Genomic DNA, 14,051 nt, shown 5'->3' with positions numbered 1-14,051 from the left:
TTTTTTCTGTCGTCGTTGGCGTAAACTTTTCACATCTTCATCTTCTTTCCCAGAACCCTGGAACTTTCAACCAAACTTTGCACAAAGCATCACTGAGTGAAGGAAATTCAAGTTTATTGAAATGAATGACCACACCCTCTATAAAGGGGAGATAATTCAGAGTTATTAAAAATTTGTTGGTATTTTCTAAAAATCTTCTAAAACCACTTTAAGGCCAGAAAAGCTTTAACTTTTATGAAAGCATCTTCAGGTAGTGTAGATTCAAGTTTCATCAAATCATGGTCCCTGGGGGTATGTTGGGGCAACAATGGGGGGGGGAATGGATTTTTACACAGGAGTAAAAGGGAAAAACTTTTAAAATCTTCTTTAAACACAATAAGCCAGAAAAGCTGTAACGTGAATGGAAGCATCCTCAGGTAGTGTATATTAAAAGAAGGAAGAATTAAAAGACATCTACAGCATTATTTATCAAATCAAATAATGCTTTTCATGACATTTAAAAAGGAGGATATAAGATAAGCAGTTAACATGTCTTGCAGCATAACTAGATGACGGTCTTGGTTTATATTCGTGTGTCGTGATTTTGATTTTCTAAAAAAAAAAACCACTGATTTTATCGTTCTTATTCTACTTGTAACTTATTACACGTACCTGTTTTTTTCACCACATTGAGATTTTAATGTCGATGAAAGAGCATTATATTCGATAGATTAAACATTAATTTATTGTTCAAATTTCATCACAATGTAATATGTTTATTCCGTATTTCCGTTCTGTGCATCAGCAAGCTAAATGCATTTCTAAAGTTTAACAATATTCATAAAAGAATAAATTAACTATATAGTACTGTAAATATAACATCCAAATATTCATTTAAAGTTGGTAGATATCAACAACTTGTACAAAGCACATTGTTTTTGTCAAGTGTATAACCTATTCAAGTGTTTAAATTTATAATACATTTGCCGTTTCCGTTCCGAGTTTTAGCAACACCCTTCCTAAACTTGTTGGCCCACTCTTCAGACTTTATATGTAACATGTCATGTATGTAACGACACTTTCTACACGCCTTAAAAAAACCCAGCTAAAACAGTTTTAACACATCCAATTTTGTTATCTTTTAGTAAACTCACTGATTCAAAATAAAATAATTTATTGCGTTTTAGGTTCAGAGAAAAACATCTGTATACAGTACAAAATGTATATAAATGATAATAAAAAATATAGGTTTATACGAATACGTGTATATAATAATAGAGAAATATATATGTATAAACGCGCTTAGGCTTTAGAATGTTTTACAATTTCGTGTCCGTCGCCAAATTATCGTAAGCTCCATTGCCTTCGGGCGATTCCACTGTTTTTGTGGGAATTTCATACATCACTGGCCCTGCCCCGTTGTCTTCGTGGGTCATGTTGAACATGTTGGCCTTTTCGTCTTCATCCTCCCTATATCTGAACTTCCACACTCCACAGCTACCTAGGAAGGGTACCAGAAACACCACAGTGGCCACAACCGCCACAATCACGTTATACTCGTACTCGTCAAGGAACCTGGTGTACTTGGGTCCGCGGACGTTGGCGCCTCGGATCAGCGTGATTCTGACATTTGAGTTTTGGAGCGTACATTTATATATACCGTTGTTGGTATTATTTACCTTGTTGACAGTTAGCTTCATGTTCAAGTAATTATCGACATCCTCTAACTTGTAGTTCTTGTTTGAACTCATTATTTCTGACCCACTGGGGGTGTACCATTTAACAGATCCGGTGGTACCAGTTGTGTTGATATTCAGGTTAGGTTCATTGCAGTATAGGGTGACCGCAGAATTTTCTTCTACACTTTCCGCCCAATGGAAGATTTCAGGGTACTGCTCTGCACTTGCAGAGGACAAAAATATACCGACAGAGAGCAGAGATAACAACTTCATTGTGATTGTACAAAACCTGGAAAAGAAGATAATTATTTGAATGATAAGGATGTGCGTAACGTCAGGAATAATGGCATCCAACATTTTTGCCTACTAACTGTACTCTATTAGATACGATATTCCACGTTGTCTTTTAGAATCATATTCACGTAAACACTCTCTTTCATCAAAGATATTTATAAAGCGTGCAATATACATTCGTGCCTTTTAGGTTACATGGTTTTATCCGGACTTTGCTAAAAACAATGTCCTTGCCGTAAGCAGACGAATTTAAAAATGCATAGAAGAAACCTTAAAGAAACATTATGTTTACTTGACTTTCTGTTGGGACAATGAAAAAACATATTGCACTAATGGTAGACTGTCATTGATAATCGAAACAACGTTGGTAAAACCAAAAAAAAAAATTGCTAATTTCTTCACGCACTGAAAACATTTGGGACACTACGAACATTTCTATTTAAACTCGTAGTGGTAACACCAATGTTGTCACATCAATAACAAAAATGTGACAACACTATTGATTGGAATGACAACAAAAATGTTTTCAACATTATTGGTTGATAACATTGTTTGTTGATACGAGTGACGTACATGTCTGCCATAGACAACTAAACCGGGCTAATATCATTTTGTGCTCTGTATCTTCACTGATAAAAAAAAAAATAGAATTTAGAAAGAAATTAACATATTTAGCAAGCGATGAAAGCAAACTTGTTTGTTATTGCGATATGGCTAACAAAGCTTCTAAATAACTTTCTATATTATCTTTAAAATACATTACAATATAAATATTATCAAACATATTTTAAAAAAACATTATTTTCATCGGGACGATATTTATTTATTATCAAAACCTCAGGTCATACTAGGTACACCAATTTTTTTTTGTAAGTTGCTTGTACATAATCGAAGTCAAATATTGTCATATTTTGCTTCCCTTTTAATGATTTAGAAAATGCTTACAACAGAAATTGACTTTTTATGGAATAATGCGTGGCGAAATCAAAACTAGAGAAGATCGGAAAATGAAAAGTCCTCTTTTACCCTGATATATTAATCAATCACAAACCAATCTACTTCTGCGTTTAAGTGGTAGGTGTTTTGCCAACGGTTATAATAGATATTAACTGCTATCGTGCATTTAACACCAGTTCTCAATTTTAAGATAAAAATTAAGGTTTTGTTGAGTTTAGGGGAAATACTATTAACTCTATATTCTTGTTGGTTAAACTGGAATTTTATCATCACAACATATCATCTTTCTACAACAAGGCTCATTGATGACTCAATTGGTTACAAAATTGGCTTTTTTCATTATCAGAAGCCAAATGTAATTTCTTTAAAAAATCGTTTGCATTTTGGAAAAAGTGGTAACAGGTCCGTTGGGGGAGATTTCTAGAGAGAATAAACATGTGGAGATTTGAACAATGATCACTAGACTTTATTACATTAAAACTGAAAGAATACAGAATTTTAGTTAAAACAATAACAAAACTTGCTTTAACACTGCATGTGACAGTTATTCACAACAAATAAATGAATACTAATATCGCATTTAAACACTCGCCATTTAACGTCCCCTTACCAGTTTGTCAGTCTTATTCCAACAAAATTTGGACAAGTATACAATGTACATAAAAAAAACCAAATCCCAGTAATTTGAATGTTAAATGGACCCGGTTAATAATGGCTCGGGAAAGCTCCAGAATTCCTTGAAGATGCGTTTCTATCTTAAACTGGTTTAAAAATCGTCGAGGCAATTTTATTTGGGGTTACCGACAAGGATTTTATGTGTTCCATTTTCATGTGAATGTTCTGGGTCACATACTTTCTTTGAAGCCTTCATTTTTTTTTTAGAGAGTATAAGCTGATCCGGTATGTAAAGTTTTGGCTAAAATTATCGTCTGTGAATCGTCTGGAACACTGAACTGTGTTATTTAGGCTTACTGCCTTTTTAGCATATTTTCGTTTATCAAATAAAATCTGTTAGTTTGTAGATTTGAAAATAATTTTTTTAAATAAAATCATAGCGATGGATATAAGCTTAATTAAGAGGTTTTGTTTTCCGTGACACCTTGTTTTTTTTATGAACAAGTACAATGGAAATAAAGGATGAACACAGAATATCTTCTGTTGTTATAAACAAGCCTAAAGTTTTAAGTGTGTCATCTATGTGTAGGACTGACTTGATAAATTTATTCTTTTCCGTAGTCCAGTGAGTCAGACCGTATTCATAGATTGTCGTTCTGTTCGCCTGTTCAGATTAACTAAACAACAATGTATTCCGCTCCTTGTAGCATTTAAATCATTTGGCCGCCGTATTTGGCTATCGGGGCCATTGATAGATGCTGATTTAAAGAAATCTGATACGTTTTTGAATTTTCACAAACAGACACCTTTTATACAAGTTTTCTGCTGACTGTATTCAAATCAATGGTGCGTGCACACCTATGTTAGTTTATTCAAGAGACACTTTGACAAACATGTACGTCCAATATGAATGCTAAATTTAGTACGTACACCTTATATTTCACTTTGAGGTACAGTTATCGATTTTGTATAGGGAAAGCATATCTTAAAAAATCGCGAAAATGTTAATAACGCGCATTGCAATATATAGAAGAGTTAATATCAGCTTTTTTGTTCAGTATCTTTCGACAGATGTTTAAAAAATCTTACCTTCCTAAAACCGCTCCGTGCCTTCACTGAATAAACAGTGATTTCAATGGAAGGTGTCGATTCTTTTCCCGGTGAATTCGGAGATTTACGATCGTCTTGAACAGAATGGGATAGGACTCGATAGTTAACGACCGTTTCGCTACGGTTACCTGTTTTAATAGCTAAACCTGCAAGTCAAATGTTACCTGCGCGGCATGCCACTTTGAATTGATTGTTTACGAAGTTTTATTTATTCACAGCGCAGTTCCTATGCCTGTCTGTCCTTGAAGCTTATGTTTTTTAATATACGTTTCTTGACGAATATCCACTGCAGGCGCGGGAAATTACAAATTATAACTTCGGGAACATCATTTTTTGATAAGTACATACTTTTGAGGGAAAAAACCCAATAAAATTCAGGATAAAATATTTTTATTCCTTTTCTGGATAACATCGTACCACAGTTAGTGAAAGCTGCTTGGTCCGATTTTTTTGGATATTGTAGTATCAAATAATTGATTTTTTTTTTACAAACTTAAAAACCATTTATCTTAGAAAGTTATATAATTTTACCTATTTACACCAGCAGAATCGGTCTCCTTTCAAAGATAGAATTATTCAAAGAAAAAAAATGATTTCTGTATGGAACACAAAAAATGCATCATAATTCAAAAAGGGAATCTTTTTGTTTCGTCTTCCGGTTGATTGAAATCATTTAACCCGCATATTACACATCGATTGTAAACAAAATACATAAAGACTAGTGTAAAGATGTACAATGCTGTAGTTTAAAATTTACAAACTTTTTACTCGGGTTTCCAAAGAAAAAAAAATCCGGTTATTCAGATGTTGAAAATGGAGGGCGGGCGGACGGTTGCCTTAAGGGTACCCTTGTTATAGGTAGTGTTCATCAATTCAAGGTTGACAAATCAATGATGCATTTATGTTTTCCTCTACTTATAACGAATGACGTCGGTGCAAAACTTACTGAGGAGTACCCTACCCTTTTATTCAAATTTTTCATTGTTTAAGATTTCGTTATTGAAATATAACTGAACTGACCGAGATAACGGCTGCCGTGTGCCTTTTATTATTCCCATATTTAACAAAACCTTCGTTTTAAGGGGAACCTTAAAGTTTATACGAAATCGTAATTAGCAGCGAAAGCTACTGATCAACAATAATAAATCCAACGGACTTATACACTTTATTTCTTTTAAGATACTTAAAAAATACCCCAAATGGACGTTTTATTATACGATTCGAAAAAGCCTTTATTTTAATTACGTTGGCCTTTTACAGATGAATTTACGTAAGTTGTTTTCTTTTCACGGGCCTTTTGCCTTTTTTTTTTAAATTTTTCCCCGGACCTTAGCCTGGCCTGTGATAGGAGCCGTATTTGATTTGTTCGATACATTTCTCGCGGTCGGTCTCTCGGAAATTTCATCCAGCTCCTCTTCAGAATCAAAAAGTTGCTTCTCTTCCGAACATGAATGGGATAAATTTTTTGGTACTGTTAAACACGTAACAAGCAAACTGATAAAAAATACTAATGAGTCAGCACGATGTACCGACGTATGTACACGGGGCTTTTAACAAGAAAGGCTCGGACACTGGTCAGAAATCGGTACATACAAAGCAAGGTGTGAAAACCTCTCAGGTTTAAATACTTTTTATTTATAAACTTTAAAACACGGTCTTAGCGCGACACGGTAATAACGCATCTGTAACAGATGCTTCGATAAGGGTTCCATTTTCCCGCATTGAGCCTCTAATCTTACTCAGATTTAAATTGAATCTTTAAAAACTAAATTATGACAAGTTTATAAAATAATTTACTGTCATAATATAATAAATGTTATAGGGAGAAAAAAAAACCTCGAAATTATATAATTACAATAAATTGAATTTATTCATATATACTACTCAATAAATCATTATATATATATATATATATATATATATATATATATATATATATATATATATATATATATATATGTGTGTGTGTGTGTGTGTGTGTGTGTGTGTGTGCTAAAAAACTTTTAAAACACTGTTTCAAAATATTTCGACCGTGTTACCGGTCTTCATCAGTCGGTGTTTATTGTCTATAGCAATACAACGTAGAACATATACTATGACGTCACAATATGAATACAGTCTGGCAAGTGACGTCATACAACAATATTGCACCAAAAACATATGAAATATAGGTGAGAGTCTATAGAAAGCACATAGATAGCCGTAATTAGTACATAAACAAGTAATATATGAAAAATGTATAGATAACGGGACATAAAATAGGGGAAATGTCTATACAAATTAGTAATAATGTAGTCTAAAACAATACTGTTCCCTTTTGTTGATACCAAAAGGCATATAAATATTTAATTTTTTCTTCCACAAATTTTCTCTGAATTTTCTGTAAGTTTCATCTTTGTCCAATTTTTCGATACCTATTACAGAATAATCCTCAACTGTATGTTCGTCAGTATAAAAATGCATTGCTACAGGGTCGTCACAAGATGAAGGTACTGTTAATCATAAAAACTCTAAAAGTAATTGGACACCAGAAGAGGGAAGAGACAAGTGGTTGGATGAATACATCAGACAAGTGAAAGAAGACGTTATCCGGGGGTTAAATAGAAAATTTTCAAGTGACATAACTGTTTCAGAAGACAAAGCAATGAGGGAATTATTATATGATCAAAGCATAATTATTAGACCAGCAGACAAGGGATCTGTGATAGTAGTGATGGACACCAATAAGTACGTCGACCAGTTGGAGAACGAAAATCAAATGATTAACAGTGCGTCATATGATCAAGTTAAAGTAGATAAAAGCAAACAAATCACTAACAAAATTAAGAAACTAATTAACAATATGTATAAAAAAGGATCCATGACGTCTGAGTTACGACATTATCTTTTACCTACAGAAATATCTTCAGGAAAACTACAGGCAAATCCAAAAATTCATGAAAAAAATGAAAATGAAAACCATCCATTTAGAACAATAGTAAATGGCCGCCAACATCCAACGGAGAAGCTTGCAGAATATGTAGAATCGCAATTGGAGGAGGCAAACCGATCGTTAAAAAGTTATGTACAAGACACTACGGATTTTTCAAGAAAACTTTCTACCGTAAATCAACCATTATCCAATTCCTCAATATTATTTTGTATGGACGTGAAAGCGCTGTATCCCAGTATAACCAGACAAGAAGCGCGGGAAGTAATAGCAAAAGTATTAAATCAACGACAGAAAAAAGAAGTTGACACAAATACCATTTTACAGATGATGGATGCTGTCCTGGAAAATAACAATTTTAGTTTTAACAACAAACAATATATTCAAACAGAAGGAACTGCTATTGGATCCAAACTTGGCAGAAACTATGCATGTGTATATATGGGGGATTGGGAGCGTATTCTTTTGGAACAGTGTAACATACAACCTCTTTTTTATGTTAGATATATCGATGACATATTTGGAATCTGGTTCAATTTTGAGACTTGGATTTATTTGCTGCGGATCGCTGTAAGTTGCAAACAAGCTCAATTTTGATCTATAAACGCCATGGGACCCTATGTATTTCTATCGATTTTTTGTTAGTGTTTCGAATGAACTTTCAAATGTGACCAGGGATATGTCTAAGTATAATAGCAAACTAGCCAGGTTGGTTTAGGTTAACATTGAGCCCTATGGGAAATGAATTGGTACTCTTTTCCCTATACTTGATATTCACGCCGCGGCCATTTTAAAACTGGATCGAAGCTAACAACGCAAACATGGAGCCAGGAGGTGCGAAAGAACTGGAACCAAAATCTAACCCTCGTGCGGTTTACTATAAGGTATTGACCACTGGGCCAATAGTGTAGCTCGAATACCAAGAACAAAAGAAATCAAGGGCTACCCTAATTTCATCGAAGGGTATATACAAGACTAAAAGGTATGTAATCAACAGCTGATCAGAATTTATAAATTGCATGTACGTGTAAGCCTCTTGTAAATGTTATTAATTCATAACAGTAGGTTAATAGGTTTTTAGTGAATTTCATATATATTGTATACTGCAAATGTTTTTTCAATGTAAACCTATCTTTTATGAAGTAGAGAGAAAAAGCTTAAATGAAGAACGTTATGTAGCATATTTTTAATGAAAAACGTTAGTAAAATTTGATTATTGGTTTCCTTACTTTATTCAAAGATAAGGCTTTCAAATAAATTAACGTTAATCTACAAATTAATCAATCGTATAACAAGGATACCAGAAATAAAAAAATATTTTATTTTATTTACGTGTCGTAAAAAATACACAAGGTTTGAATAACCCCGTCTTAAATGGGTCATGTGACATTCATCTCATTCTATCAACAACAATGGCGACGATTAGTAAGAGGGGTAGACCGTTAATTTTGACAGATTCGGCAAGGAAAGAGAGAAAGTAACAGACTGGCAAGGATGGGTTCTTTATCGGGACCATGTAGAGAGATAGATAAACTCAAGCAAAACTGAACTTATGTTTCCATCAAGAAGCTGTAGGGGTTTTGCAATAGACAGGTTCGTGTTCCAGATCATTACTTTTATAAAGATAAATAAGTTATTTTTTTATGTCGATATTTGTATAGAGAAATATTAGTAAATAAAATAATTAAACACTCTCAGTACATGCATCTCTCGTTGGTGTCCGACTGTCGGGGAATTTACTCCGTTTATTGAGTCGTTGACGCTGAACTCGTGTTTTGCCGTTTTACACCATCTTCGCAAGCCAATGATTTACGATCCACTCTGCGCCTCTACAACCCTTGGCAGATTTAGTATGAAAACAAAACGAACTAAACCACCAATTAGTATCCCTGCGATATCCTGTTTCGCGACTTTTGGATTCGTCGGCTAAATCTGCTAAGGGTTGTAGAGGAGCAGATAGGTATGGCACGCCAAATTCACAAAAATGAGCTAAACATTGTTTCACAGTCGATAAACAAGATTTATCGACTGTTAACTATAGTTTACGGATCGTAAATTATAGTTACCGACGTTTACCTATACTTCACATCTGTAAACTGTAGTTAACGCGATAATCTATGTTTCACATCTGTAAACTATAGTTAACACTGAAAACAATCATTTGAGGTTGTTAAACATAGTTTATCTGATAAATAGGATTTTATGATCAGTAAACTACGGTTTACAAATCTAAAGCACGCCAAATTCACATAATTTAGGAAAACATAGTTTCACAGTCGATAAACTAGTTGTATCGGCTGTTAACTATAGTTTACGGATCCTAAACTATAGTTACCGACCTTAATCTATATTTTACATCTGTAAACTATAGTTTACGAATGCAAATCTATGTTTTTCTGTCTGGAAATACACGTTCACAATAGATTTTGCTGATTAATATAGATTCACATCTAAAAACTATAGTTTACATTCGTAAACTATAATAGTTTAGAGTTGAGAAATATAGTTTCACGATTGTGAAACTATATTTATCAGATAAACTATGTTTTACAATCGTTAATTTGCAATGACGACCACCTCCCTGCCTGAAATCTTTCAAAAAGAACTATGAAACTTATAATTTTTGCAAAAAACTTAAAGATCTGGTCTACAAAATCATGAATTCAGTTTTCCTTTCAGGTTTGTGGGAGTAAAGAAGATAATTTTTTAACATTATATGCATTAACATCTATACATTCATTTTGGCCCTGCCCTAGAGTCAAAACCCATACTCCAGGGGAAATGAACATTAAAATTTCAGTATTAGGACTTCCTGGTAAACATAATTATAAGTCAGTTTTTAATACAGATGTGTGAGAATAGAGAAGAAAATTTTTAAACATTATATGCATTAACACTATATTGCCATATTGCCCCTCCCCCCTACCTCATGTCCTGAACCCCTGACCCAGGGGCCATGAATTTCACAATTTAGGTAGAGGAGTTAGTGGACATCATAACCATTTATTCAGTTGTTTGCCAACATGTGTGAGAGTAGAGTAGAGAAGAACATTTTTTAAGATTTAAAACATTTTAACAATATTGCCATATTGGCCCCACCCTAGAGACTGAACCTCTAACAAAGGGGTCAAGAATTTTACAGTACAGAAGAAGATTTTCTAAGATTTAATACATTTTTACTATATGGCCATATTGGCCCCACCCTAGAGCCTGAACCCCTGACCCAGGGGTCATGAATTTCACAATTTTGGTAGAGGGCCTCATGGGCATCATAATCATGCATTTATTTAGTTTTAACAAATATGAATGGGAGTAGAGAAGATTTACTATGATTAAATACATTTTAACTATATGGCCATATTGGCCCCACCCTGGAGCCTGAACCAGAGGCCATGAATTTCACAAAATTTGGTAGAAGGCTTCATGGACATCATAACCATGCATTCAGTTTTTCCCACACATGTATGGAAGTAGAGAAGAAGATTTTTGAAAATTTGGCTTTTTTGCATATTTGGCCCCGCCCGTAGCATCCCAGGGGATGAATATCTCTAAAACATTGGTTTAAATTTCTGAATCGATTAATTAAATATGAAGGCATAGTGGTGTACTGGAATTGTGCTGGAGTGGGGTCTCAATTTAGAATTGTGAACACAGAGTGGGCTTCACATCGGCAATGCCATAGCTCATTGACTGTGCCATAATAATTATGTACATGTGTATCTACTGTAATTTCAATTTCGAGGTGAACATTTTCAAGAACCTTTGGTACTGTTTTGTAGCAATCGTGTCTTCTCGGGCCTTTCCGCAAGGTCGAAAAACATATCCGAAGTTGTTTTCCGAGCTTGAAGGAATTTTAGATAAAGCTAGCTATTTATCATAATATTGAAAATAACTTTGCATTATAAGACCAAAGCTCCTGTTACTTTTTGACACTTACAATAAAACACAATACTTCATGTAAAGATGATGAAACGAAATTTAAATGGTGCAGTTTATCTACAGTAGTACAGTATTCCCATAATCCCTTTCTATGGAGTCGAGCATGCGTATTCCAGTGAAAAAGACTAACGTAGTTGCTAGCGCTCGAGAGCGTTAGCAACATGCAGCTCCAAAAAAGCATCTTGCTTTGAAAATTTTCATATATTAATAAACAAATATGAATTCAAATGAAACTTTACTTTAATATCTGACGTAAACATGTGACTATTAAATGTTTCTGCACATATCAGCCGCTAAATAATAAACAACTATGAATTAAAGTGAAAATTTACTTTAATATCTAACGTACACAAAAATACTGAAGTGTTGTATGTGTAAAATAATTTTTGAATAAATGTTGTCATTGGAATAATGGTCAATATCTGAACAGGTAAAATATGAGAATAAATATTACGAAATAAAATCAGTGGTTTTGTTTTTTTTATAAATGTCCCAAGAAGGAGAGTGTTTGTCTACCCCTCGGGATGGAAAAGGAGGGTTGTTTTTAACAAGCATTCTGAGAGTATTGCATAAGCAATACACGCCCCCTACCGGTTTGTATTATTCTATGAAAGCTTCCAAGCACACAACTATTTCAGAGCTATTGTAAAGGAGATGTCATGCTTTAATCAGAGATAAAAGAACAGAGGAAATTAAAACTATATAGTTGATATAGAAATTAAATAGGAAATATGTAAAATAATACTCTTTATTTCATCTCCTGTAATTTCGCCAAGTCTATTCTGTATTCGCTGGTAAAAATTTGTGAAAACAATGCACGGTTATGCACAATATCATTTCTTACCGTCTTCTGTACCCCGAATCAAACCAAACAGCCCAACCCGACAACGAACCCGATTGTAATAATAACTAGTGGATATTGTTTTTTTTACAAAAAAAACACATGTCTCCCCTTCTCCCCAAGGATTGTTATATGGGGCAAATTTAATCAGTGAAAAAGAATGATGTCAGCTATATGTTATATATCATCCATATATGATACAAGTCATTATTGTAAGGAATATTTTCATGATAATTGACCCCGAAATCTAAAAGGTCAAGGTCATAAAGTTAGGTTTGGTTCACTTTTTCACTAGATTATCTAAATGTTTGAAGTTCAAAGTCTCTCTGTCGTTATGGTCTGGAAAACAAAAATAATTTTTTTCTTAATTTTGGTAGGTTCCATCTAGGTAACTTACTATCTATATGTGATACAAGTTTAAAATCTGTAGGTTTAAGGAATCTCATGTTATGATTCATACAATATTTTTTTAGAAAATGAATCAACTTGAGACAAAAGATTGGTCAAGGTCAAAAATTATGGTGCTGTGCATTCTTTCTCAACACCATCTACCTATGTTCCAAGTTTGAAGTCTTAATGTCAAAGGGTTTCAAGTTACAACCCAGACAAAATTTTATTATTTTTTCTTAATTTTACCTTGAGTAAAACAAGGTCAATGTCAAATATTAATCAATAGAACAACTCAGTGTATTATTATTGTTCTTTGTTTAAAGTTTAAAGTCCTTCTGTCAAAGTATATTTAGGAAATGAACAATGACGGTTTTTTCCAATTGACCTTGAAATAAAAAATTAAGGTCAAGGTCAAACATTTTGGTAAGGTTCAACTTGGTTATATACCATCTATCTATGACACAAGTTAAAAGTCTGTGTGTTGAAGGAGTCTTATGTTATGGTCCAGACAATATTTTTTATAAAACGCTTGACCTTGAAAAAAAAAATAAGTCAAGGTCAAAAACTTTGGTGGTCTGCACTCCTTCTCCATACCATCTACCTATATTCCAAGTTTGAAGTCTTAATATCAAAGGGTATTCAAGTTCCAACCCAGACAAAATTTTATTATTTTTTTCTTAATTTGACCTTGAGTAAAACAAGGTCAAGGTCAAATATTAATCAATAGTACACCTCAGTGTATTATTAGTGTTCTTTGTTATAAGTTTGAAGTCCTTCTGTCAAAGTATATTTAGGAGTTGAAAAATGAAGTTTTTTCTAATGTAACCGTGAAATAAAAAATTTGGGTCAAGGTCAAAAATTATGGTGGGGTTCAGCTTGGTTAAATACCATCTATCTATGATATAAGTTTCAAGTCTGTATGTTGATGGGGTCTTGTGTTATTGTCTGGACAATATATTCTATAAAATGCTTGACCTTGAAGAACAAAATAGGTCAAGGTCAAAAATGTTGGTGGCGTGCACTCCTTCTCAATACCATCTACCTATATTCCAAGTTTGAAGTCTTAATGCCAAAGGGTATTTAAGTTACGGCCTGGACAAATTTGGATGAAGAAGAATAAGAATAAGAAGACTAGACACGATCTCGTTGCGAGCAACGAGGAGGTCTTCCGTCCGATTTTTAGAAGAATATATGACATCATCGACTTTGATTTTCGACAACAAAACATGATATGAAAAAAAAGGAGTGAAGTACTTATGCCTCATTGCATCGCTTGTTATAATTTCTATAACATTGCTTTTTTAAATGCTTGCATTTC

At 33.6% G+C, this 14,051-nt stretch overlaps 1 protein-coding gene across 1 annotated transcript; it reads right to left on the bottom strand.

The window, feature by feature from the left end:
- Positions 1–1,136: 1,136 nt before the first annotated feature.
- LOC105331143 (uncharacterized) lies at positions 1,137–4,867 on the bottom strand. Its single transcript, XM_011433224.4, has 2 exons — positions 4,614–4,867; positions 1,137–1,947 (listed from the first exon to the last, which is right to left on the bottom strand). Exon 2 carries the CDS (start codon positions 1,929–1,931, stop codon positions 1,299–1,301), a length of 633 nt encoding a protein of 210 aa, XP_011431526.3. The 5' UTR covers positions 1,932–1,947; positions 4,614–4,867; the 3' UTR covers positions 1,137–1,298.
- Positions 4,868–14,051: the final 9,184 nt, after the last annotated feature.

The sequence above is a fragment of the Magallana gigas genome, chromosome 2 (assembly GCF_963853765.1).
Source record: "Magallana gigas chromosome 2, xbMagGiga1.1, whole genome shotgun sequence".
NCBI lineage: Eukaryota > Metazoa > Mollusca > Bivalvia > Ostreida > Ostreidae > Magallana > Magallana gigas.
This window is presented reverse-complemented; position numbering and strand designations above follow the sequence as displayed.

What these genes read in the sequence shown, in the direction of transcription:
- LOC105331143 (XM_011433224.4), bottom strand. Translation starts at nt 1,931, where the DNA reads ATGAAGTTGTTATCTCTGCTCTCTGTCGGTATATTTTTGTCCTCTGCA.